We start from the raw sequence: 27961 nt of genomic DNA, 5'->3' as shown, positions 1-27961 counted from the left end.
CTGCTTTACAACAAAGTGAATCAGCTATACATATACATATGTTCCCATATCTCTTCCCTCTTGCATCTCCATCCCTCCCACCCTCCCCATCCCACCCCTCTAGGTGGTCACAAAGCACCGAGCTGATCTCCCTGTGCTATGCGGCTGCTTCCCACTAGCTATCTATTTTACATTTGGTAGTGTATGTATGTCCATGCCACTCTCTCACCCTGTCACATCTTACCCCTCCCCCTCCCCATATCCTCAAGTCCATTCTCTAGTAGGTCTGTGTCTTTATTCCCATCTTACCCCTAGGTTCTTCATGACCTTTTTTTTTTTTTGATTTACAAGCAGCTCATGCAGCTCAATAACAAAAAAACAAACAACCCAATCCAAAAATGGGCAGAAGACCTAAATAGACATTTCTCCAAAGAAGATATACAGATTGCCAACAGACACATGAAAGAATGCTCAACATCATTAATCATTAGGGAAATGCAAATCAAAACTACAATGAGATATCATCTCACACCGGTCAGAATGGCCATCATCAAAAAATCTAGAAACAATAAATGCTGGAGAGGGTGTGGAGAAAAGGGAACTCTCTTGCACTGTTGGTGGGAATGTAAATTGATACAGCCACTATGGAGAACAGTATGGAGGTTCCTTAAAAAACTAAAATTGTGTGCTTTTGAATGAATACAGTTGGTTAAACTTTTGGGGGATGCTTTTGTATTACTGTCTCTACAGTCCATATTGTGACCAGCCAACAAGCCATATTTCACTATTACTATCAATGTATGCAGCCTGTACATATCTCCATCTTTTATTATGTGACCTACAATGGAAAAAATGTGGATGCCACACCGCAAGCAAACTTTCCTAAAATTTCAGTTCTCTTATCTAGATTTGTGATCAGAACTACATGGCAGGGGACTTCCCTTGCGGGCCAGTGGTTAAGAATCCACCTTCCAGGGCTTCTCTGGTGGCGCAGTGGTTGAGAATCTGCCTGCCAATGCAGGGGACACGGGTTCGAGCCCTGGTCTGGGAAGATCCCACATGCCGAGGAGCAACTAAGCCCGTGTGCCACAACTACTGAGCCTGCGCGTCTGGAGCCTGTGCTCCACAACGAGAGGCCACGACAGTGAGAGGGCCGTGCACCACGATGAAGAGTGGCCCCCACTCGCCACAACTGGAGAAAGCCCTCACACAGAAACGAAGACCCAACACAGCCAAAAGTAAATAAATAAATAAATTAATTAAAACCTTTAAAAAAAAAAAGAATCCACCTTCCAATGCAGAGGATGTGGGTTTGATCCCTGGTTGGGGAACTAAGATCCCACATGCCGAGGGGCAACTAAGCCCGTGAGCCACAACCAGTGAGCCTGTGTGCCGCAATGAAGAGCCCATGCACAGCAACTAAGACCCGACGCAGCTAAATAAATAAATAAATAAATAAATAATTTTAAAAAAAGAACCACATGGCAGGCCACTTAAACCTGTCATCCCTGATAATGGCTTAGCTAGAATTTTCTCTCTGTTGTTTATGGAGGGCTGATCCATTTATTTTGGAAACCAGTAGAGGAGCTGGTTGGTAGATATTCTGCTATGAAAATTGAGAAGCTTGACCTCTGGTCTCACCTAAATGGAAGGTCATATGTCTTCTGGAGGTAGGCCATGAAGCTACTTATAGTGAAGCCCAGATCTTCCTCAGGAAGCTGCTTTGACTATTAGCCAACAGGTCAAAAAACACTCCGTTCTGTCCCTGAGTTCTACAATATGGAGCATGACATTAACCAATAACCTGCCATAATCCTAGCAGAACCTCAGTACTATTCCAGCTCCGCAAAGGTCACATATGTCCCCTCCAAGGAGTGGGAATGGGGCATTCCATATAAAAGCAAGCTTCCAGAAAGGGTGTTTGTCCTTTCTGCTAAGATCTTACCTGCACTTGAGGCATGCTTATTTTTGCCTTCCTTACTTTTTTAAAAAAATTTTATTGAAGTATAGCTGATTTACAATGTTGTGTTAATTTCTTCTGTACAGCAAAGTGACTCAGTTATACATATATATTCTTTTTCATATTCTTTTCCATTATGGTTTGTCACAGGATACTGAATATAGTTCCCTGTGCTATACAGTAGGACCTTGCTGTTCGCTTACTTTAAAAAGTACTTGCTGGGACTTCCCTGGTGGCACAGTGGTTCAGATTCCAAGCTCCCAATGCAGGGGGCCTGGGTTCGATCCCTGGTCAGGGAACTAGATCCCACATGCATGCCGCAGCTAAGAGTTCGCATGCCACAGCTAAAGAGCCCGCGTGCCGCAACTAAGACCCAGTGCAACCAAATAACTAAATATAAAAAAAAAAAAGTACTTGCTCTTCAAAGTCCCCACGCCCCATGTCTCTGCAGGAGAATGAAAGGTTCTTAATTCTGGAACCTACTCCCCCACCTGCAATATACACATCCATGCTCACCCTTGGTTTTTTTTTTTTTAATTAATTAATTTTATTTATTTATTTTTGGCTGCATTGGGTCCTTGTTGCTGCACGCGGGCTTTCTCTACTTGTGGTGAGCAGGGGCTACTCTTTGTTGTGGTGCGCGGGCTTCTCATTGTGGTGTCTTCCCTTGTTGCAGAACACGGGCTCTAGGCACGCGGGCTTCAGTAGTTGTGGCTCTCGGGCTCTAGAGTGCAGGCTCCGTAGTTGTGGTGCATGGGCTTAGTTGCTCCGTGGCATGTGGGATCTTCCCAGACCAGGGCTCAAACCCATGTCCCCTGCATTGGCAGGCAGATTCTTTTTTTTTTTTTTAAATCCATCCCTTCATTTTTTTTTTTTAACTTTGGGTTTATTTATTTATTTATTTATTTATTTATTTATTTATCCATGGCTGTGTTGGGTCTTCGTTTCTGTGCGAGGGCTTTCTCTAGTTGCGGCAAGTGGGGGCCACTCTTCATCGCGGTGCGCGGGCCTCTCACTATTGCGGCCTCTCTTGTTGCGGAGCACAGGCTCCAGACGCGCAGGCTCAGTAGTTGTGGCACACGGGCTTAGTTGCTCCTCGGCATGTGGGATCTTCCCAGACCAGGGCTCGAACCCGTGTTCCCTGCATTGGCAGGCAGATTCTCAACCACTGCGCCACCAGGGAAGCCCCAACAGGCAGGCAGATTCTTAACGACTGTACCACCAGGGAAGCCCCACGCTTGGTTTTTGACTCTAGCTCAAGATAATGGGCTCACACCACTGGAACCCACCTCTGGACCTTTGCTGACCCTCTGGCATTTCTCCACCCGTTTCTGGTTACTAGTGTTTTCTTCTTAGACGTCAGCCTGATGAGATGATCATTGCCTTTGTCTTGTTCGCCCAACTCCTACTGCCATTCAGGCCTCAACTTAGTTATCACTACTTCTGGAAAGCGTTACTTAATTACAAGAATTAGGTACCCATCCCCTGAGGGCCCCGGAGCATCCAGTGGTTCTCTTTATCACGTTGTATTATAATAGCCTGTACGTCTTCCCCTCCACGCCCACCTAGACTGTAAGTTCCATAATAGCACTGGTTCACTGCTGTAGCCCCAGTGTTATGTACGTGGTCAGCAGTGCTCTGTAAGCCTTTATTGAATAAACGAATAAGTGAATTCATTCCACTGGCTTACCCACCCCTTGAAACCCTGGCCGTATCCTTGACTTGATCCTGCAGCTGGTGATTGACACTATGGGATGTCTGATTTTAAGTAACATGAATTACCCATGAGCAGGCTTGGTTGAATTAGCTGCAAGTCAATATGGCCTGAGGTGAATGAATCTACTTTATAAAGTTATTTAATATTGACCAGTTGAGTATGGAAAATATGTGCTAAAGTCAATGGTTACAATTTTACTTTACTTACTTCTATTAGGAGCAAAATACTAGGTCTGATTATCTTTTGAGGTCCTTCTTGGCAGGTGATGATAGAATCATGTCACTAGCTTACTAAAAGTCCCTGAATGTCTTATTTGCCGTGGTAGGGAGAATATCTGTGGAGGTGATTGAAACGCAGATTCAAATTATTGGAGTAGAAATTTTAAAAGAGAGGGCAGGCTCTTGGCAAGTGCCTTCTGTCTTAGTATGATATCTGAAATAATTAACTGAAAAGATGAGGTTAGAGGTGTTACCTGGCCACCAGGAGAACTCACAGGATGGTTAGTACCTTGGTGAGTTCACTAAGAGCCACAGTCTGCTCATCACCTTTGAGATTTAAAACACCTCAGCCTCAGGAAAGCTAATTCACAATAGCCAATTTCACATAAATCAAAGCAGAGGGCCAATTTACTAATTCACAAAGAAATGCAGAACACCAAGGGAAAAAATCATAAAGGGAAATATTGATAGATTTTGACTGTACAAATATTTTAAACTTCTTTACACAAAAGTCCGCTATAAATAAACTTAATGATAAAGTGTTAATATCCATATATATAAAGAGCTCATATGAATTAACAAGGAAAAAAAGTGTTTCAGTATAAAAGCAGGCAAAGGACATGTACGAGAAATTCACAAAAGAAAAAGATAACTGATAACTGAACATTTCAATCCTTTCTGCCGTCGGTGGTATGCTGGAGCCTACTTGCAGGGCTTGAGAACTCACTCACATTGAGAGCTTGAAATCAGTTGTGGTGAGAATATTTACACCACGGAAATAAGCAAATGCTGCATATCAGGGTTGCTTTTTTTGTTTTTTTGTTTTCTTCTCAGAGAACCAGCTGTTAAACACTTAGCAGCACATTACTGCACATCTTCTATCACTCTCTCTTACCTGGATCCTTTCCAACAACGTTCAAACCTTCGCAGGTCTTTTCTGCCATCTTTAAAGAAACCCCAACCCCCCCACATCCTTCTCCAGCTGCCATCTCTGTTTTCCTTCACAGCCAAACTTCCCCAAAGAACTGACTATTTCCTGAATCCATTTAGTCATTTCCCAATCGTTCTTCCACATGCTCAAGCCATTTTTTGCCACCACGTCTCCCCTGAAACAGCTCTTGTTGAGCTCAATGACCTCCATGGACCCTAAAGTCTATGAACAGTTTTCCCTTACTTCCTTTGACCTCTTGGCAGTATTCAATTCTGTTGACCTTTACCTTCTTGAAATCCTCTTGTCCTTGGACTTCGGTGGCCCATGATCCTGGTTTTCCTCCAACCTCTCTAGCTTCTCCTTTGCAGTTCCCTTCTCAGGTTCTTCTTCTCGAAATGCTGGTGTTTTCCAGGGATCAGTCTTGGGTCCTCTTCTTTACTTTCTCCCTAGGTCATTTCATTTATTCCCATGGCTTTACACGCTACCTATACACCAATGACTTCTAGATTCATAGCTCCGGTCCTGGCCTCTTCTGGGAGCTCCAGTTGCCTACTTGACATCTTCCCCTTCAATGTCTCAAAAGCATCTCAAACTCAAGCTAATCCCAAACTGGAGCCAAAGACTTACTCTCTCTTCCTCAAACCTGAGGTTCTCCAGTGTTCCCCATTTCAGTAAATTGCAGGACCATATAAGCCAGAAACTTAAGAGTCAACTTTGGCATCCCTGTCTTCCTCATCTCCCACATCACCAAGTCTGGGTTGTCTTTACCTTCTAAATAGCTCCCCAATAAGTTCTCTTCTCTCCATCTCTACTTCTACTGCCCTAGTACAAGCCTCCATGATCTTTCAGCTGGAAGACTAAAAGAGCCTCCTAACGGTTTTTTCTTTTTTTTTTTCTTTCTTTTTTTGGCCGTGCCGTGCAGCATGCGGGATCTTAATTCCCAGACCAGGGATCGAACCCGTGCCCCTGCAGTGGAAGCGCCAAGTCCTAACCAGGACCGCCAGGGAATTCCCCTAACTGGTTTTCTGCCTCCATTTCCTTCTCTTCAATATGCTCTCCACACTGAAGCCAAGGAACTTTTCAAAACACGAGTCTGATCATGCCACACTCCTGTCTCAAACTCCTCAGTGGCTCCCCATTGCTTAGGGTTAAAAAGTCCAAACAGCTCTGTACAGTGGTCAAGGGCCCTGAATTATCTGGCTCTGTGCCTATGTCTGCAGCCTCATTTCATTCCCCTCCGGTCCGTCTGTACTCCAGGAACACCAGCTTCCTTTCCGCTTCTTGAACAGAGCCTTCAAACATGCTCTTTCCTTTGCCTGGAAAGCTCTTCCCACTCCCGTCCTCCCTTCACTTAGCTGACTCTTATTTAACCTGCAGATCTCAATTCAAACATCACTTCCTCCACGAAGCCTCCTACACTGACAGGCTAGACTAAGTCAAATCTGCACCCCCCCCAATAAATATCTCCTTAATTGTTCTTATTGCAGTTTTATTTCTTCATTTTATGTGTGTGATTATTTGATTATTGTCTGTCCTCCCTACTAGACCGTAAGCTCCATGAAGGCCAGGACCAAGTTTGTTTTTACTCACCAATGATCTCCAGTACCTAGTCTAAGACTTGGCACATAGTAGTTTATCTATTCATATTTGTGACATTAATGAATCAGTGATCCCTGTGTACAGAAAATACATAAAACTAAACCAGCTAGTATTTCTCCTTTTGTTATATCTTCCAAGAAGCTAAGAATCCTATTTAAAGCTTAATCATGGCAATTATATCAACCCACTAGATTCAGCATATCTGAATTCTCCTTTGTGATACTGATGTCCTATTCCCAGTTTATTGACCCATAAAATCTGTTTTGGAATAAGACGCTGTGTGTGTGTGTGCACATGTACGCGAGCACACGCCTACATGTGCACATGTGTATGAATACAAAGCTAAATCAGTACCTAAACGCAAAGCATTGACAGATTGATAAAAAAAGACTTCACCTTAACCGATGACTAATGGTGGTGATGGTGAAGCCAGTATCTCACTGAGGTGTCATTACCATCTTGATTCCATCTATGTGGCTTATTTCAATCCTTTCACAGTGCTGGTGGCTCATCTGTGGAAGACTGCAAGGTCACTGGGTAGAGACCTTCTTTCTCTAGATTCTGTACCATGTCTAGGGGCTGTGGGTGAATGTCATTCAACTCACAGAACTTATTGTCTTTTTAAACTTTCTTTTATCTCGTGAAATGTAACACATATCCCAAAGAGTTCCTAAAGCAGAAAGATAAAGCAAAAATCAATATTTATAAAGCAAACACCCATGTGATCACCACTAGGTTAAGAGATAGAGCATTGGGGGAATTCCCTGGAAGTCCAATGGTTAGGACTCGGTGCTTTCACTGTCGTGGCCCGGGTTCGATCCCTGGTCGGGGAACTGAGATCCTGCAAGCTGTGCGGCGCAGCAAAAAAAAAAGAAAAGAAAAAGAAAACAGAAATAGAGCATTGATATCTATTGTCTATGCTTCATATTGGATACTGCCTTATGACACATTTGGTATTTACTATTTGACTTTTAGTGCACGTATATCTCGTCTCCCCAGTTAGACAGGAACTTCCTTCAGAACAGAAGCCATACCTCATATTTCTTTCTACCTCTCCCAGTGCCTAGTGCAGTGCCCTGGTAGGTACACAATGCATTTGACATGATTACACATCTTAGACTAACCCTGTGATTCTGGGAAGACTACTGAGGACTAATTGTGGCGAACAAGAATTGTTTGAGGGGGACTTCCCTGGTGGCCCAGTGGCTAAGACCTGGCACAGCCAAAAAGAAAAAAGAAGAATTGTTTGAGGAAACACAAGATGGTATCATTTGTCTAAATCTATGTGTACAAATCAGGGTCTAAGGACAATTAGTATCCCTGATATGGGCAGTGTGCCCAGCCTTCTCTTGAGTTCTGGCTCTTGCCCACCGCAGAAAGCCAGCCTAGGGCTATGGCAGTAGCCTCCTAACTGGTCTCCCTGTCCCTGGTCTTGCCCTCATTCAATCAGTTCTTCTTGTGGTGACTCAAGTGTGCTGTGTAAACATAGATCTCACTGCCATGTCACTGCTCAATAACCTTTACATGGTGGTTCTCCAGCTGCGATGCACCTCACAACCACCTGGAAATCTCCTTACACACCCATACGTCTACCAAACAAAGATTCTGTTTCGGCAGGGCCGTGGTGGGGTCTAGGCCTCTGCCTCTATAAGAAGCAGAAAGGGTGATTCTGATGCAGCCGGCTCAGGTACCATCCACCAAGAAACACTGCTTCAAAGGCTCTTTATTCCCTACAGGGTGAAACCTCAGCATCCTTAGCATGGCACACAAGGCCCTTAATGGGTGGCCCCTTTTAAAGCGGACTCTGTTCCCTCCATGCCACTCCAGTCCCATGTCACTGTCCCCATCATTTCTTGCCTGAACTGCTACAACAGTGTTCTGGTGCCTGAGTCCTAACTGCTTCAATCGCTCTCTGCTCCAATCTTCTCCCCAACCTGGAGCCACAGTGACCTTTCAAAATCGCAAATGTATTCATATCGCCTCCCTGCTCAAAACCCTTCGGTGGCTCCTCACCATCTAATGGACAGTTTCTCCAACTGGTTCAGGTGGCACGGCAGCTGGAAGTCATGATGTTCTTTCTAGAATGCCAGGAAATAATTGATATAGGATATCGCATCATAGGAAATAAAACACTTTTCAAAAGAACACTTCTGCGAGCAGAAAATACGTCTACATTATGTGTGTGCAATACAAACTCATAGCCACAAGCACAGATGTCCACGAAAAAAAAATGAACTGTTGAATTAAGCATAATCAGTCCTGGGATTGTTTTTAACATTCTTTTGCTATACGTTCATTCATTTTGTTGCTCGCTAGCAGATAAGAAGGAGCATCTATCAAAGATTGAACAAAACTTTATGGTTAAAAAAAGTTAAAATAGAGAAGTTTCTACCCATTAACTGATTTGTTTTTCACTGTGAGCGTCCATCTCATTTGCACCGGGCGTGGTTCCAGAATGAGCAGGCGTTGTCCCTGGAGAGCATAGCTCGAGAATCCCTACTCTGGAGCATAAAGGCTAAGCTCTTTGGCATGACCAATGTGCCCCTTCCAGCTCTGACCCCAGCTTCTCTTCCAGCCACATTTACAACCACTCTCCTCTCCTCCACCATTCCCTCTGGCCAAGAGTTGGAATTCCCTAAATGTTCTGTCCTTTTTTTCTGTGATTTTACATATAGTGTTCTTCTACTGTTCCCCCCACCCCTTGATAAGCTACTACTCTTTCTTCAAGATTCAATCCAAATGGGTCTTTTTTTTTTTTGGCCACGCCGCACGGCATGTGGGCGCTTAGTTCCCCGACCAGGGATTGAACCCACGCCCCCTGCAGTGGAAGCGTGGAGCCCTAACCACTGGACCACCAGAGAAGTCCCCAAATGGGTCTTGAGGTGCCTTCCCTCACCTCTCTGGGTCTCTACCTCCGCAAGGTCTTGCTCCTGACTGATTATATCACTTATCACGTTTCTGGTTGTTTGTGGAACTATCTGGCACCTGGCCGGGGTGCTCCCTCAGGTCATGGCAAAGGTTCTTGACACCCATTTTTCTTGAGTCCTCTGGCACTGAGCACAGTGGCTGATATGCAGTTCATATTTGTGGAATGAAGAGTAAAATTTCAAAGGAAGCAAAGTTTATCTTTAGAAACTTCCAGCTCCCTACAGGGGTCCCCTCTCCATCTTTTTTGGCACCTCTTCTCCAACCCTAGGCACTCTGTACTCTCATGCTGCCCACTGGTAGAAATCCACCAGGATCTGCCATTATTGCTACAGCCCAGGCTTCAGAATTTTCCCTCAATATCCTGCCAAACTTTACCCGGTCCTGTGTCCCATCCCTCCATGGCTAGGTTTCAGATAAACCAGTGGCTCTCAAACCTTAGCATAAATTAGAATCCCCTGGAGGACTTATTCAAAGGTTGCTGGGTCCCAGTCCTCAAGGTTCTGATTCAGTAGGTCTGTCTGGCCTGGGGCCTGAGAATTTGCATTTCTAACTTCCCAGGTGATGCTGAGACTGCTAGACAAAGACCACATTTTTTTTTTTTTAAGAAATTCACGTTCTTTTATTTATTTATTTATGGCTGTGTTGGGTCTTCGTTTCTGTGCGAGGGCTTTCTCTAGTTGTGGCAAGTGGGGACCACTCTTCATCGCGGTGCGCGGGCCTCTCACCATCGCGGCCTCTCTTGTTGCAGAGCACAGGCTCCAGACGCGCAGGCTCAGTAATTGTGGCTCACGGGCCCAGTTGCTCCGTGGCATGTGGGATCTTCCCAGACCAGGGCTCGAACCCGTGTCCCCTGCATTGGCAGGCAGATTCTCAACCACTGCGCCACCAGGGAAGCCCACAAAGACCACATTTTGAGAACCACTGGAATAAAATAATGTAAAGCCAGGGGCAACAGGTAATAATGCACAAAGGAATCCTTACTTCATCTTGACTCAGCCCCTTCACTGAGTTTCTGGTTCTATCAGCACTGGATTTGGTTAACCTCAGATCATTTTCCCTCTGCTTCACCTTGTCCTCTTCCTCCAGCTTTCTGATCTTACTTTTCAGATGGTTCTCAGAGCGTCTCCACTTTAGACCAACTCTAGTATCCTCTTTCTCCTTTCATAAAGCCACAGTTTCAGGACAAAGCCCTTTGCTGAGCTCTTAGCTCCACTTCACTGCCCTCTTCCCCTTCCCTGTCCCCTTCCCCCATCCAGTCTGAGCACCCCCGGCCCCAGCCATCAGGGTGACTTTTCTAAAGCTTGACTATAATTAGGGCCTCCTCCTATCTAGCAGGGAGGGCCATTTCCCCTCTCCAGGGAGTCTGGTTCCACAAACAACATTAGCAAATTAATGACAGTCACCTGCTGGCCTGGGGAAGTCGCTGCTTGCTCCAGCTTCCTTAAGGACAGTGGAAACACTGAAAACACCACATTTACAGGCTTCCGTTTATTCATTCACTCAACAAACATGGAGCACCTGCCAGATAACTGCGCTGGGCCCAAGGGACCCCACCAGGACACATCGAACATGAAGACATGTTCATGGCAGGGCCTGAGGGTCCACAATGCCTCTTCAGGAAGGGGATCTTTTGGTCCCACTCATCAACGGGGACAGACATTCAAGGAAGCAACTGACCACTTGTCAGTTGGTCGAAGCAATTGACTCTTGCCTCGGCCCTCCCGTATCTGCCCCGTGCCTGGGCAAGTGACCCAGCACCAAAGACAAACCCAGCGAATTTCCAAATTTCTTTGTTTTCATTTTATTTTTTCCCCTCCCTCCCTCCAAGCTTCTTTGTTGAAATAAGTATTATAATCCACAGCATTCAGTTACTGGCCCCCTGCATTGAGTCAGGTAAGGTATGTAAAGCCAAGAACGTAGTGAGCTAAAACCTCTCTACACATACGCACACCGCCACTGACACACACATTGACATGTACATACTGACACACACACAATACCGGCATGCACACCTTTTCATACATACCAACACACACCAAAAATGCACACTGACACACACACATCGACACAGACACACTCACTGAAACACACACACTGGCAGGTACACAAAAACAAATACAAACATAGGAGTAAGCACATGCCAGTATACACACACATTGACACGCACTGAAACACACAGACACAGCTGACGCACACTGACACAGACAAATACACACCTACTCACACGTCAACACCAAGCCGCACCCCACGGAAACCGGGAAGCCCAAGCCCCAGGAGGCGCTTGCAGACGCAGGTGACAGGTCTTGGAGGGACCAAGGGGTTGAGGGAGACTTGAGGTACACACTTGGTTCCAGTCTACGAGGTCCAGCGTTTTGGAGGCGGAGGCCTCCGCGAGGTTCTGAGGGTCCCTAGGGACAGGCGGGCAGAGGGGGGGCACACTGGCGGGGCACCAAGTGTTCCCCGCTAAGGTAGCCCCAGCGCTGGGCCGAAATGCACGGAGCTTTGGCGAGCGCTAAGGCGGGAGGGCAGTGCTACTGGGGGCAAGCAGGATTCCCTGGAAGCCCCGCAGTCAGCCAGCCCAGCTCCGCTGGGCCCTCCGCCGGCTCGCCGAGGCTCCGGGTATCAGCTCTCAGCTCTGCTTGCCAAATGTGCGGCCATCACGCAGATCCCATGTCCGGGTCAGAGCTAATGACCTCCAGCCCCTCCCCGTCCTCCACGCCCAAGTCTGCAGGGAAGACCTGTCTCCCTGCCAGACACCCAGTCTGGAAGCGGCCAGTCCCCTCTGACTCCCCGCCCCCATCCGGTCCCGGCCCAGCCTTACAGCGGTTCCTCATATACAGCCCTGCTCCCGCACGTGGCTGCCACCCCAATCCAGGGCCTGGCGCCTCGCCCAGGCCCTGCCCCAGCGTCCGAGCGGGCCTCGGAGACAACAGCCGCCCCTCTTCTCTGCCACCACCATCTGCCCTGCGGGCCTGCGCTGTCTGTCTACAGAACTCCCCTGTACTGTCCCAGATTGTGCCAGGCTCTTCTCTTTCGGCCCCTCCTAGGTCTCCAGCACAGTTGGCACCTCCAGTACTTGGCTCTTCTGTCTTGTGTCTCTTCTTTCTTCTGTACCCCTCCCCCCAATCCAAATCCTCTGCCCGCTTGTTCAGGAAATGCTTAATTGGGCGCTTGGTGGATGCCAGGCCCCGAACTAGGCACTGGGGGACGCATTTTGCGGAGTCCTTGCTCTCAAGGTTCACACGCACGTAAAGAGCTCCCTGAGACAGTGTGAGAAGCACTGTCCCGGCAGGTGGACTCAACTGTCAGGGGAGCGCTTCATATGGCCACCCCAATTTCTCTGCCTTCCCTCCTCCCCGCGCGCACGGGCCTCTGGGTTGGGCCCCTTCTCCTTCTCTCTCGTTGGTTCCCGTTTTTTTTCTTTCCTCCCTCCTGCCTCCCCCTCAGCCGCTCCCGCCTTGGGCCATTTCCCACGCTGCATCCCGGCCCCCTCGCGGGCCCAGCTTTCGCCCATGGATCTGTCTCCCCCCGCGGTCCCGGGTTCCACGCGAGGGTCTGAGTCCTTCTCCGAGACCAGGGCACCTGCCCTTTTAAGGAGTGGAGTGGAGTGGATTGTCCCGCCCGCTCGGGCCTCGGGCACACCAAACCTGCCGGGGTTCGCCAGTCACTAGAAGCTAACAAGGGGCCACTCCCGGGAGAGGGGGTGCGGAGCGACAGGCCGGAGAGGGGGAGAGGTGCCGAGGGCAAGGGAGGGGACCCGCGGTGGCGGTGGGCCGGGAGGAAAAGAAAAGCAGGCGGGCAGAGCCTCTGCCTTCGGAGGGTCTCCTTTTGCACGCCGCGGCCGCCTAGTCTCGGGCTGACCCAAGGTTAAGGGGAAATCAGGGGCGGGACAGAGCCACCGGAGGCAGCTCCGCGCCCCTCCCCAATATCCCCTTCAGTTGAGCTGGGAGCCTTCAGCCCCAAGCCCCTCCTCTGAGACTCCCCGGCGGTCCAGGCACTAAGAGGGAGTGAGTCGTCTGAGCCTCCGCTCACACGCTGAGCGTCTAGGGCTCGGTGGGGAGAGGAGGCTGGGGGTCCGTTTGTATTAAGTACCCAAAGGTGGCGAGCTCGGAAATGACAGCCCACAGCACCCGCCGCGTGGAAACCCCAGGGCAGAAGGGGCGTCTCGTCTCAGGACCGCTGGCCTCGGACTCCGCAGGTCACAGCTCAGCTGCTGGGCCCGCAGTGCGGCTCCCCCCAACCGCCTCCTTTCTAAGCTCCACCGTGGGGCGGCAGGTGCCGCTACTCGCCCCCTCCCCCCGCCCCCTACCCGCCCCAGCAGCACTCCCGGGCCGGGATGGGGGAGGTGGGGGGAGGTGTGGTGGAGCAGCGAGACTCCAGTGGCGGCCGCTCCCCTCCGAGCACCCAGAGATCTCGGTGAGGAGGAAGAGGGGGTACAGGGGGCGGGGAGCAGGGAGAGGAGGACCGCAGGGCTCAGTCGCCGAGTTGTGCGCGGCGGGGGGAAGGGCGGGGGCTCCCTTCCAGCCTCCGGGGTCTGGGGACTCAGGCATGTAAGGCGAGAGCAGGGGGGTGTGTAACAATTCAGCAGAGGTCGGGACGTACCACGGAGCCCAGTGGCGAGGGGGGGGGGCAGAGGACGTGGTCACCGAGGGGAGCCCCCGCCCCCCTTCGCAAAGGCCTACAACTGAGGTTGCAGGGAGAGCCGGAACTAGGCTCGCGGGAGAGGGAAGCGGCGCGTTAAATCCGCCCCCTCCCCGCACCCCACTTCCGAGGGGGTGGGCGATAGAGGAGAGGTTGGAGCCGAGGCGAGGGGGCCCCTCCCTTGCACCTCCCCCCACCGGACTTGGTCGCGCCCGAAGTGTAACACTTTCTCTTTGTCGGAGGAGCGCCGCTGTTTCCTGTGCTGTAGCTCCCGTTGCGGCGGCGCCGGTGGCAGCCCTGGCGGAGGCAGGAGCGATGGCAGCGACCGATATAGCTCGCCAGGTGGTGAGTGCGGGGCTTGGGTGCCAGCGCCTGGGCCGGGGGCCTCGGAAGGGCCGAGGGGACCTGGCCGCCGCCACCTCCACCGCGAGGAAGGCAGTGGGCAGCATCCAGGAGCCAAGGCGCGGCGGGACTTCTGCTCCTGGGGTCAGCGACTCAGTCCCCTAGCCTCCCGTCCCCGAGAACCGTGGTGGCGTGCGGGTGGGGGACCTGGTCCGGGTTGCGGGCCGGCGACTGAACTTGCATTGCCCAAGAGCTGCAGTCGGCGCCGCCGCCTCCCTCGCTGCAGCTGCGGCCCCGCCGCTGGGGCGTTGCCGAATGAATGGCCGCACTGGCCGCCGAGCCCTCCGGGTCCCCGGCACCCTGGCCTCGCTCCCTCCGGCTGCCGGGCCGCGCCCCTGCGCCCCGCAGCCCGCCGGGACCCGGGCCTCCTCAGCCAGAGGGGCTCGGGGCTGGGGTGAGCCTGGGGCAGGAGGCGGCGAGTGGTGAGGGGGGCGGGGAGGTGACTGGCTGGGGTAGGATTTCTCCATATGCATTACATATGTGACTGCGTCTGTGTGTGTATCACTGTGTGCGTATGAGTGCACGCGCGCGCGCTCGCTCGTGCCTCCCCGGGCGGGCGGCGGTGCCCGGCTTGTCTGTGACCCTAGATGAGTCCGCCAGTTTCTTGGAGTGTGCTCGCCTCCCTGGTGCTTGTGTCTGTGTCCGGACGCTTCTCTCGGCGTCTGCTTGTGCTGTGTGCCTCTGGGTCCCATTTGTGCGTTTGTGTGGGGTGCAGTCCGCTGGCCTGTAGGTGGCTGGCTGCGTACTTTGGCGTGTTTCTGAGCACCTGACCAGGGTTTTGCGGGCCTCTGGGCGGGGGGATCTGTCTCCGGTGCGTGTTCAGTGTAACTCGGCTTGTGTGCCAAAACCTGTGGAGCTGGCTTCTTGTTATGGGGACTAAGGAAAATCAGTGCGACGCTTGCAAAAGCGGTGCCGTCTCTCTCTTTTTTGTTGGCAGCCGACTCTGGAAAAAAAAAAAATCTTCATTTAACGAACTGAAGTTTTCCAGCCTGGGATGTGCAGAGAAATTATACTGAAGTGACCCGAGGCTCCATGTTTGTTTTTTTAGACCAGAAGTTTTGTTGCCAAGGGAGGGGATGATTCCATTTGAGGGAACAACCTAGCCTTTCTATTAATCCATGGGTATCTGGGATTTTAAGAAGCCCACAATTACCAGCACCCTGAGGTGAGGAAGGAGAGTGAAGTAGAGGTAGGTCAGATCCCATGACACTAAATACTACTTGATGCAAATCTCTGAAACACACACACACACACACACACACACACACACACACACACACACGGTTTTTAAACCGTGTGGCTTACTTATTTAAGGAAATACTCCATGCAATGCAATTTCAGTGCAAAAAACATACATAGCCTCTAGGTATTTGGTGTAATTGAAACTGATTTGTTTTCAAAATCTGAATCCAGAGTCTGGTAGCATTTCCTCTACAGGAAATGGATACATTTATTCCATCCTCTTGTTCTTGTTTGGAAGGGCAAGGTGATTTCTTTGGAACCTCCCCCACCCCCTGAAAGACCCCAGCATGGAGCTCCTTATGCAGTCATGATGTGGAAGAACCAGCAGAAGATGGGAGACAGTGCTCTGTGACAATGGAATTTGAGAGAATTCTCTTCTCCCCAAGATTGGCACTGTAATATGTACTGCTTTAGTGTTTTGAGGGTTCCCAGAGTGCGTTTCTGCTCCTCCATTACCTGCATTTTAGAGATGGCATGCCTTAAGTAGAGGAATTAGTCTCCTGGATTACACTTGCTCCATCCTTAGTGACCAAGAAGGACACTAGTGATTTTTCTTGTCAGCTAATTAATTTGCATCGACCTGCCCATACTCTCTCACCAGTCCCCCTAACCTGAATTAAGATTGAAGGGCCGATGTAGCAAAGGGGAACATTCCAGAAGGTTGTGTTTCACCTCCGGCAACCCAGAGATCCCCTTTGTTCTGCAAATGGAGGTGGGGGTGATTTAGGGCCACTTGGCTTGCTTTGCTTGTTTCCAGTTTGCTCTGGCTGGCCTTGCCCTACTGTATGATGAAGAACATAATTATATGCCAGATTCTGAAGCTGAAAGAGCAGCCCGAGCACTTGAGACCTTGTTATCGTGATAAATGGGTTTCTGGGAAAACTGACGTCACTCTCCATGCCCCCCTCCCCCAGCCAGTGAAGCTCTTGTTTATGTGTCATTTGTCTCTCTGCCTGCCTTTGTGTCTGCAAGAAGTTGTAATTCACCAGGGGAAGATGGAATTAACTCCGGAGGCCTTTGGACGTCTGGCTGCTGATTGTTTCTTCCTGGGAATGAGTATCCAGGGTTTGGGTAAAGAAGACTGGAGACTAAACCTAAGTGTGCCTGGCTTAGGAGTTCTTTTTAATGAGCTCTGGGACATGGTGCCCTGCAAGTAGTGCTCTGGTGTGTGTGTGAGGGATGGGCTGTCCTTTCCAGAGTCAGTTGAGGGTCACTCTGGCTTGTAAGGTAACATCATTAGTGACAAAAACAGACCTTAGAGTTGCTGGATAGGATCCTTATTTGGGCATGCATGCAACTTGGAAGTTCAGCTTTTGTGTACATAATACAATCCCATCCCATCTGAATGAACACCACAAAGATTCTGTATGACAAAACTGTTTCTTAATCATGTCCACAAGTGTTTATTTGATTGACTGCTAAGTGTCCAGCACTATGGCTAGCTCTGGTCAACTATACCAGAAAAAAGTAGTAGACATAGTTCCTGGCTTTTACGCTTATTGCAGTCTAGTTGGAGAGACAAATTGTGGACACGGTGAAATAATTAGAGAACTATAGAAGATTCTTGGGATGTTTCCATCCCCAACCCCTGCCTGTGAGGTGGCTTGGGCTGCTATTAATATATACTCTGAGACGTTCCATGACTTGTCCAAGGTAACCTGGCAAGGCACGGTGCAGCCAGGTAATGGTCTTTCTCCCTAAAGAAAGAGCTTGCAGGGCCTAACACTGCCCTAGCTGTGGTGGGCCTGGGGCAACTGTCCCAGGGCAACCGCCTACAGGTGGCTGTACTCTGGTCTTGCTATCAAATGACACTTAACCTTGATTCCCATCGAAGTGCCCTGCCTCAGCCATCTCCACCACCTCGCACTAAAAGTCATATTATACCCCAAGCAGGGAGAGGAAAACCCCAATATTCACCCATACCTCTACTGCGAATACAGCACTGAAGAAAATTTGCATGGCCCCAAATATTAAAAATTCTTGAATCTAGGTCGAGGGTATATGAATGATCATTGTACTATTTTCCAACTTTTCTGTGTGTTTTGAGACTTTTCAAAATTAAAAGTTGGAGGGAAATTACAGTGTCCGCCCTCCTCCCCACAAATGCACATGGCCCCTGCCCTCAGGGAGTTTACAGTCTAGTAGTGGAGGCAGACACAAATAACTATAATTATCTTTGTGATGTGCTGCAGAGGAGAGCTACTGCCCGCTAGGATAATTCATTACGAGGGGACCTGATCCAGCAGTGGGCGGGGGCGGTGGGTGACAGGAAAGGCTTGCTGAGGGCTTTAACTAGGAAAAGTGTAGGTGTGAAGATGGGTGAGATCTCACTTCTGCTCCCAGGCTGGGAACATTTCATTTGTTAATTCACGCACTTTTATTTTCATTCATTCCTTCAACATGTGTTTATTGGGCACCGACTCTGCCAGGCCCTGTGCCAGGTGTTGGGGATATAGTGGTGGCCACGGCACACACGACAGCCCTCTCAGAGCTTCCACATGAGAGGCCGGTATAATCCCCGTTTCCTCTTCATATCCTAAAACCTGGAAATGTGAGTGTTCACAGCATTCTTATTACAAAACTGCATTACAGCCGAGCGATTTGTCTGTATAGTATAATGAGATTTTGATCTGCAGTCATGTGCACAGCATTTACTTTGTAGAGTCTCTGCTGTAAATTTTCTATTAATTGCTGGCTTTGTTACCCCGCACGGCCCCTTCCTTTTTGGGCTGTAAGGGAGCGAACCCGTTGCATTAGCCTGAGCAAAACTAATTAGAAAGATAAGTCCCCTGGATAAAGGTATTCCAGAACTAAATAGGGCTGATTTCTGGACTTGCCTGGGTTTCTGGATTATCAGAGCCTTGGTTTCATATTAGCATGAACAACTGAGGAGCGCTTTCAGTTGCGTTTATGTTAAAACCACATTCCAGAAAGAAAGAGACAGAGAAAAGAAAAGAAAGAAAAAGAATACCGTAGATAAGTGTAACATGTCTCTTTCAACGATCTCAAAATGCTTCCATCTGTATGATTTCATTTTCCCCAGCAGCTTCCTGGATGAGTATTACTGTTCTTTTCATTTTATGGGTTCAGGGAGACCAAATGACTTAGTCCAAAGTGTTATTGCTGGTCAGTGGATGAAGCAATGAAACACCTTCCAGATGACACAGATTCGTTTTTATAAAAAAAAAACTCTGGCCTTTTCATCATGTTTCCAAGAAATAAAAATCCTGCCATGTCCCCTCTTCCCCCTCTTTTCACTGCCACCCCCCCACCCCCACCTCAGTATACTCATGGAGGTCGAGAAGAGTATACTTGAGTGCTTTGAAGACTCTCTCATGTTAAAAAGGATTCTCAGCTTAAACCCCAGATAGCACAGTCATGGCTATGTGTGGGCTTTCTTCCTTCCTTCCTTCCCTTCCTCCCCTCCCCTCCCCTCCCTCCCTCCTTCCCTCCCTCCCTCCCTTCCTTCCTTCCTCTCCCCTCCCCTCCCTCCCCTCCCCCTCCCTCCCTTCCTTCCTTCTTTTCTTCCTTCCTTCCTTCCCTCCCTCCCCTCCCCTCCCTCCCTCCCTCCCTTCCTTCCCCTCCCCTCCCTCCCCTCCCCCTCCCTCCCTCCCTTCCTTCCTTCTTTCCTTCCTTCCTTCCTTCCCTCCCTCCCCTCCCCTCCCTCCCTCCTTTCCTTTCTTCCTTCCTTCCTTTCTTTCTTTCCCATACTGCTTTAAATAAAAATCTTGGAGCCACCAGCCACGTAATGATGGATTATTTTAAGTAACAACTGGAGGAGGCGCGCAGAATAAATTTGAAACACAGACCCTTCCTCCTCGGTTTGGCAGGAGGAGGCTTCTGCTGCCTGCACAGAGGAAGGACCACATGCTCGGGAGGGGGAGATAACGTTCCCGCTTCTGCAGTGTCTTCTCATTAGAGGCAGCCATCTGCTGAATTATGCAGCACGCCCTCCGCTGGCCCTGCAGTGGGGTCATCCCTTCCACTCACTTAAAGGTGACTGGCCAAAAGATTCGCGAGCCTTCTCGGGGACAGGACCCAGGGCTCAGGTTTCTCCTGCCAGGGCCCTCTCTGGGTCGCAGGAGCAGAGCTCTGCCTTCACGGCCCTGATGAGGTGTGAGGTCGTGTTCAGTTTCCTTTCGCAGCAGAGGCCCCCAGCTCTGAGCACTGGCGCTGAGGCAGGAACTGGGTTTTTTCAGATCCCCTTTAAATGAGACCAGATGGAGGCAGAGGCAAATTCAGGCTCCCCAGAGGACAGCTGGGCATTCATCCAGAGGCCTGTGAGTAAACCTTTTTTTTTCCCCTCTTTTTAACAGATTGGAGGTAACAATGGCCAGAACACCTAGGAAACTCTAAATGGCCTGATTTGAAGGGGATCTGTCAGGCTTTTGTGGGAAAGTTGACCCACCCTGGGCAAGGGTCACCCCTGGCTGAGGTGGAGATATTTTACCTAGAATCTGGCTGGTTGGGTTCGGTAGCCCTGGGGCTCTTGAGCAGAGGCCAGGCTGAGGCTCAGGCTTGAGTCAGCACTGAGGGAAATGGGAGCTAGAGGTGGAAGAGAAGATGTAGAAGAGGGGCACCAGCGTCTCCTGGCCTCCACCGCCTCAGTTGCCTTCTGTGGGCCAGAGGCGCCTTGGCGAGCCCACGGGCTTCTGGATCATTCTCCATGACCCTTCTCCTCCCGACTGGCATTAGCCACAAGCCCAATGTCCCAGAATTCTAGCAGCAGAAAGAAATCTATGTGCCACTTGAGTCAGCTTTTCCATTTGAGAGCGGCGGTCTGCTTGACAGGGCCCTGGGTCCCAGCACCACTCTCTGCCACTAAATCACTCTGTGACTCGGGACAAGTCACTTCCCGCCTCTGAGTCTCTGTTTCCCTTTTTGTCAAATGCACGTGTTGGATTAAGTGATCTTTAAGGGTGTTTCCAGCTCTGACATTGTACGCTTCTTGTGTTTCCTCCAGCCTAATTTCTTTCAGGTCCTTGCCTGCTTCTGCTTCTGCTTCTGCTTCCGATCGAGGTGGCGGAATTTAACTCCACCCCTTCCCTGCTTTGACTCCTTGAGCTGGGTGGGGAGACAGCTGTAGAGAAAGCAAGTCTGTGCTTTTAGCTCAGCAGGGTCTCTGGAACTGGAATAGAAACAAACAACCCTTCACATATTGTCTGTCCATCCGTGTAGGTGTATATAGCTATTGACTTCCTATAAAGGTACATGACAGCTGAATTTTTGTCTATTGAATCCCCTTTTACATGCACTAGGAGAGCTGGCTATTTAATAGAATCCTGCTGTGAATCCTTTTATAGAATGAAAAGCCACTCTGGAATTGATCTGGTGTATTAAAATCCAGAGTTCCATCTATTGGATTTGCCAAAACTGGGCCTTCTCCCTGTATGGTGAGGATGGTTTCCTTTGTGCTTCGTCAGGATCCCCTAAGCTGCTCCCCCACTGAAAGGCACTGGGGCCCCTAAGGGGTGCTGCTAGCTTTCGCAGGTTTTATTTCTCCTCGGAAAGGCCCCCAGATTTCTCTCTCCCAGTTCAGGGCATCACTACTACTGTCAGTTTCCTCTCAGCTCAGCTTAATCGGAGCCAGGGAAATCCTGACGTTTGATGTGTTAGGCATATTGGAGTTGTTGTTGTTTTAACCTCTGGGAACTTAGCAGTGCTTTTGTGGTTCTTATAGCTGATAATACGGGATAATAAGTGGCACTCACTCCCTTGGTAACACTGGAGGTAGCAGATAGGGCTATCATCCACCTGATTGTTTCAGCAAGACTTTTTGCTATATGTTTCAGGGTATGTGATTTGAGTTTGACTCCTGGTTCGCATGAATCTTTATAAGAATAAGGCATACTGTATAATAATGTTATATTGTATATAAATATGTTAAAATAAGAAGAATAATAAGGTTTTATGGTATTATTGGTAAAATAAATGTTTTATATACAATAAAACTGCCGGAAAGCTGAATACTTCACCAAATTTTCTGGTTATCTGTACATAAAGCAACTTTTTGGCTGTAACTAAAGATTTTGCTAAAATATCTGAGGCCACTTTCCTGCCTAGGAAAGTATCATCATAGAATCTTAAAAAAATAATATTTTAATTCTGATTATAAAAGTAAAATATGCCTACTATAGAAAATTTGGAAAACAGAAAAGCAGCAGCTCCTACAGCCCCTCCAAGCCAAAAGCAACCATTCTCACCATTTTGGTATATATTCTTCCAAGCTTTTAAAAATGCATACATACTTTTTTTCCTCATGATTGGGATGATCCTGTATACACAGGGTATTGTTTTTATTTTTGTTTTTTATCTAACAGTATTTGGTAATCATTTTCCTATGCCATTAGGTATTCTTAGAATATATTTTTATCAGCCGTTTAATATTCCATCATGCATCATTGAACTATTCATTGAGTTTGAGCGTCCTGAAGATTTGCAGGGTCTCTCAGAGATTGATATTCAGAGCTGGGGAGGGAGATAGAGGAAGGGAAGGTGTGAAAGATCAGGCCCACCAGTAAGTGACACATGGGGCTGCCGGAGAGAATCCTATTTCAGTGTTTCTGTCCTTTCCTAGCATCTTTGTGCCAAGGCCAGAGGAGAAAGTTGGGGACAAGCCCAGTCTTTGGCCATGGGTTCCAAACTTTTTGTTTTGGTCTTGTCCTTCAGAATGACAGCTACTAACTTGACCACCCCAGTTTTTTTTTCCACCCCAGTTTTAAATGGAGGCCAGAAATTCTCCATCGACACAGATGCGCCCTCAGTTTCCGGAGGCTTCTTACATGGCTTGCGTCCTATGCCATAAAGGTTGGAAGGTGGGGAGGGGGGCGGGGGTTACCCACTTGGGTGCTTATGGGACCCTTTATTTTCAGAATCACAGCAAGGGGAGAACGATGCACAGCTGGAACTGCCCTCACTCGTTCTTCATAACACAACCTCCGACTATTCAATTAAAACGCGCAATTGGTGTGTCCTCGGGGGAGGAGGCGGAAGAGAAAGAGAGCGTTGTTTCTGCCTGTGATATGAAATGTGGTATAATGTATTTCAAGACCGCAGGTGACTGCAGATGAGGAGAAAACAGGAAATGTAATTGGGGAGGGGAGTGGGGCCTCTCCCAGTTCTCAGGAGCACGCTTTCATTTTTGCCTTCCTTTTAGCTCCTCTCACACTCTGCAGCCGAATTACCCCTGCTGCAAAGCTGAGCCAGAACTCTCTTTTCGTGTATTAAAAATGTTTTTTAAATTACACAGGTAATGTGTGAATACATTCATGCTGTAAAAGAATCAAACAATGCAGAAGCACACTGACTACCCCCTGAGTAAGCCCCTAGTTCCAGTCCCCTCCCCTGAGGTACCCTGAGTTCTAGGTGTGGTGGGTGGCTTTTTAGTCCCCTTTCTCTCACATACATTTAAGTGCACATACACATGGAGGGTTTTTTTTGCATATATGGCCTCATACTGTGCTTATTGTTCTACAGCTTTTTTTTCTATATTATAATATGTCTTGGAGATATTCTGATGAGTACCTATAGACCTACTGCATTCTTTTTTTTTTAATTATTGGAGTATAGTTGATTTACAATGTTGTGTTAGTTTCAGGTGTACAGCAAAGTGAATCAGTTATACATACGCATATATCCATTCTCTTTTAGATTATTTTCCTATATAGGCCATTACAGAGTATTGAGTAGAGTTCCCTGTGCTATACAGTAGGGCCTTACTAGTTAACTGTTTTATATATAGTAGTGTGTATATGTCCATCCCAGTCTCCCAATATATCCCTCCCCGCCCTTACCCCCTGGTAACCATGAGTTTGTTTTCTACATCTGTGACTCTGTTTCTAGACCTACTACATTCTTCTTAATGGCTGTGGAATATTCCAGCATATGCACGTACCATAATTTAGTTAACTGTTTGGTTTTTCTGTCACAACCTATGAAACACCCGAACGAACTTTTTGGCCAACCCAATATTTTTCCCATTGTCGGACATTTAGTTTTTTTTTTCTAGGTTTTCAGTATTATAAATAATTCTGTAATGAGTTTCCTTGTACTGTACATGGACCTTTGTACAGGCATGTGAGTCTCTCTAGAGTAGATCCCGAGGGGAGGTTGCAGGTCACGGGAGATGGGCCATTTAACATTTTGGTGGCTGTGGCCTTTCTAGCCTCTCAGTTCAAAGCGTCAAACGTGGCGCCACCTGCTACTCAAGATGGTAACTTAAGATTTTAGTGTCAGACGTCCTGGGCCAAGTTGCCAGTTCCATCTCCTTTTGTGCACTTTGTAATCCAGGGAACATTCAATTAACTGCAATCAAAGCAGTCAGGTCCTCAATTAATCAGGCCACGTTAAGGAGAAAGAGGAAAGAGCTAAGCTATCAGAGGTTTAGAGAGGGAAGAGGGAAGAAACTTCCAGGGGCTGTCCTGGGGTCAGTGTCCATTCAGCCCAATGTCCTGTCCTTTTCACCGTTACGTATTTACCTCTGAACAATGAGGACTGATATTCATAACGGTGACCTTGACATCTAAGATTCATCAAAGCAGGAGTGAATGGTGCTCGCTAGGCAGGATTTCCTAAAGCAGGAACTGCATATACAAATTCATTTTCGAAGCTTTCTCAACTACAAGGATTGAGACATACAGTTTGCTGCTTAAATCTTGATTGGCAAGAAAGACACATTACCCAGATTCCATGTTCCATAGTCCCCAAACCTTCCAGTTAACTTAGGTGTATTGGACACCGGGTAAAAAGATACAGAAGAAAAAAGGATTCTAAAAGTTACCAGTGGACTTTACCAAATCCAGACCAATGGTCGTTTCTCTGTAATCCTTCCTGACTTCAATCTTGGCCTCTGGTGATAGAAAACTATTGGGTCATCTCTTACTTTTCTGATCATCCTCCCGCCCCTTGGAAGAATTCTCTTCATCTTCCCATTCCTTACTTGTGGGCATTGCTTATATTCAGTCCTTAGTTTTTTTCTCCCTGTACTGTCTCTTGAAGAACACATCCAGTTTCATACCTCTCACTGCTAACTTTATATCTCAGTCCTGAATTCTCCCTGAGCCTACAATCCCATATTGCTAAGTACTTAGTGGGTAGATGTGTCACCATAAAATCAAAACTATCTTGTTTTCTTTAATACAGAAAATGCTTTTACAAATCCAGAAGAGAAAGACAAGCACCCATTTTAAGAAAATGGACAAAGACGTGAATAGGCAACTCACATATACATAGACACAATACACATATATAGTTGAACAATAAAAAAAGTTCACTCTCACTAATAAAATGCAAATGAAGTTACGTGATGCCATTTTGCAATGATTCAATTCACAATGGTTAAAAAGCCTCAAACTCAGTGCTGGTCTAAGTATGTGTAAACAGACAGTCTCGCATACTGGCGTTAGAAATAGACATTTGTAATATTCTCTGTTGAATGATTTCTCAGTGTGTACCAAAGTCTTTACAATGTGTGTGGCCTTGGACCCAGCAGGCTTTAATTCTAGGAATTTAGCTTAAGGAAATAATCAGAGACTATGCAAACCTGTAAGAACAAGAATTATTACTTACAATGTTGAAAACTTGGAAACGTGCTAAATGTCTAGTAGTGGAAGACATTTCACTGGTTGAGAAAATGTGGTAAATTCCTACAATAGAATGCTATGTGGCCAAAAAAGTAATGTTTTAGAAGTATACTTAATTACTCAAGAGAACATCCGTACTATGTTAAGTGTCAGGTTATTAAGCCAGGTGATGAAAAGGAATATACAGGATTATCCCTATTTTGTAAAAAAAAAAAAAAAAAAGAAAAAAGAAAAAAAAGTATTATATATAGACTGTAGGGAAATACATGTAAATACTAATAGTGATTATCTCTGGAGAGTGATATTATGGGTGATTTTTATTTTCTTCTTTATAATTTTCCATATGTTTTAAAATTTCTACAGCGAACATGGATTACTCTTATAAAAAACCTGATAAATGTAATTTTAAAATAATGGCTATTTAAAACTAGAATCTTCGACTTTTCCACTAAAGCACCCTTTCCTGGCTTCCCTCTTTCTGCCCTTGGTGCCATCAATGCAATCTCCCAGGCGTAGGACCTTGCAGCCTTATAGCTTTGATTGCTCCCGCACTCTCTCTGCCCCATCATTCACCGAGTCTCATCCTTTCTTTAGGACGGCTCTCAAATTTGTTCCTCCCTCCTGAGTCCCAAGTCAGATCAGTTCACTTCAAGCAGCATTTATCGTCACAGTGCCTGGCTGTCACTCTGCCAGTTCAGCGTTATTGCAGTCCTCTCCTAATATGTCTTCCTGCCCCTGCTCCCTCTCTCCTCCCATCGATCAAGCGCCCTGCAGCCCTGCAGCTGGAATGATCTTTTGAAAAGACTACTTGTGTCATGGCCCTCCCTGCTCAAAACACTCAAAATGCCCCTTTCAAACCCCATTGCCTAGGGAATAAAGGCCATACTCTTTCTTCTGCTATTTAGGGCTCTCACAGCACTGGGCTAGGTGGGAGATAACTGTGGGCACGTGGGAGGTGCTTGGGTGAGGCTTGACAATGAAATAAATCTTTAAGAATAAGATGTGGAGTTCTCCGCACTGCCCTTCACTGTCTTCAGTTTGAAAATTCCCTTTCCTCATCTTTTGGCACTTGGACCAGACGCCCTGGAGCACTTGAAGTTTCATGGTGCTGAATTTGGACACAGGAAGAGGCAGCCGGGGGTGATAATATATGGCTCAGGAAACCTCAACTCTGAGTCCCTCCCAATTTCCGATGCCTGCTAAGTAGGAGGCTCCATCAAGAAAGCATACTGGCTCTTAGGTTTCTGTCTCCCCTGCAGTCTTGAGGACCAAGAATGAACAGTGGGAAACTTACATCTTTTTTTAAAAAAATTAATTAATTAATTAATTTTTGGCTGTGTTGGGTCTTTGTTGCTGCGCGCGGGCTTTCTCTAGCTGTGGCGAGCGGGGGCTACTCTTCGTTGCGGTGCGCGGGCTTCTCGTTGCGGTGGCTTCTCTTGTTGCGGAGCAAGGGCTCTAGGCGCGCGAGCTTCAGTAGTTGTGGCTCGCGGGCTCTAGAGCTCAGGCTCAGTAGTTGTGGCGCACGGGCTTAGTTGCTCCGCGGCATGTGGGATCTTTCCCGGACCAGGGATCGAACCCATGTCCCCTGCATTGGCAGGCAGATTCTTAACCACCGCGCCACCAGGGAAGCCCCTTAGATCTTTTTTTGATTGCTTTGATAAAAAGGTGGAGAAAAGGGTGAGGAAAAGCAAAAGGGGGTGAATATAGCCCTGAGTGATGCAGGCCACTCATGAAACCCAGCTGTCTTCAGGAACCCCTCTGGGGCCCAGAATATACAAACCAGGACTGAATGATGGCATATGGTTGTCTGTTGAGAATACTCCACTGGAGGGTGTGGGGTGAAATGTGTGAGGGTAACAATCTTGCCAGATGACAGTCACGGGCATGAGGGATCTTTAGTTGCAGCATGCGTGCGGGATCTAGTTCCCAGACCAGGGATCGAACCTGGGCCCCCTGCACTGGGAGTGAGGAGTCTTACCCACTGGACCACCAGGGAAGTCCCGAGAAGAGAAATTGCTTTTTGAAGTCCCTTTGTCATATTTACTGAATACTTATACGTATTCCAGGCATTGGACTAAGCTCGTTACATGTGTTGGCATATTTGAGTCTCCCAATCATCTGTAAGGTAATATTATCTCATTTGACAGACGTGAAAGGAAACTGAGTCTCTGTGAGGAGAATTAACCCAAGACTGGGAACCTTCTCACCCCCTGACCCCCTGCCCTCCCACCCCTTACAAGCCCCCTCTGTAGTTTGCTCTGTCTGGAACTATGTGACGTTCATTATGGAGCCTCAAGGGTGACTGTACCCAAGAATCCATGATTTCTAAGCGAATGGGTCATTTGGCTTTGGATCAGAGACTAGCTAAGGGGAGATGGGCCCCAGTGGGTGTTAATTCCTAGCACAGAGAGCATTTGGACGGGGAAGTGAGACCCAGGTTGCTTTTTTTTTTTTTTTTTTTTTTTTAAATAAGCAGAAAGATACATTGAAGAGATTCATTTTTTAGATGCAAATAATCTAGGCATTGCTTTTTTTTTTTAAATTTTATTTATTTATTTATGACTGTGTTGGGTCTTCGTTTCTGTGCGAGGGCTTTCTCTAGTTGCGGCAAGTGGGGGCCACTCTTCATCGCGGTGCGCGGGCCTCTCACTATCGTGGCCTCTCTTGTTGCGGACGGAGCACAGGCTCCAGACGCGCAGGCTCAGCAACTGTGGCTCACGGGCCTAGTCGCTCCGTGGCATGTGGGATCTTCCCAGACCAGGG

The 27961-nt window shown here is 47.9% G+C and overlaps 1 protein-coding gene and 1 long non-coding RNA gene across 12 annotated transcripts in view; one reads left to right on the top strand and one right to left on the bottom strand.

The window, feature by feature from the left end:
• The window catches only part of LOC309652119, a 424346-nt gene that overhangs the window by 57081 nt on the left and 339304 nt on the right, over positions 1-27961 (bottom strand). The gene's annotated exons all lie outside the window — the stretch shown is intronic.
• The window catches only part of SEPTIN6 (septin 6), a 70642-nt gene continuing 56348 nt past the window's right edge, over positions 13668-27961 (top strand). For 6 of the 11 annotated variants that reach the window (XM_082445545.1, XM_082445547.1, XM_082445550.1 and 3 more), the window contains exons 1-2: positions 13672-13748; positions 14216-14318. In XM_082445545.1, coding sequence (XP_082301671.1) covers positions 14289-14318 — 30 coding nt within the window. In that variant the 5' untranslated portion in view covers positions 13672-13748; positions 14216-14288. Of the gene's footprint in view, positions 13749-14215; positions 14319-19822; positions 19898-22476; positions 22674-27961 lie in introns of those variants that run through there. The other 5 variants (XM_082445543.1, XM_082445552.1, XM_082445542.1 and 2 more) reach the window with 4 other exon arrangements.

The sequence above is a fragment of the Balaenoptera physalus genome, assembly GCF_965194825.1.
Source record: "Balaenoptera physalus genome assembly, chromosome: X".
In the NCBI taxonomy this organism is placed as follows: domain Eukaryota; kingdom Metazoa; phylum Chordata; class Mammalia; order Artiodactyla; family Balaenopteridae; genus Balaenoptera; species Balaenoptera physalus.
The sequence above is the reverse complement of the archived record's forward strand: the minus strand, read 5'-3'. Positions and strand labels throughout refer to the sequence as shown.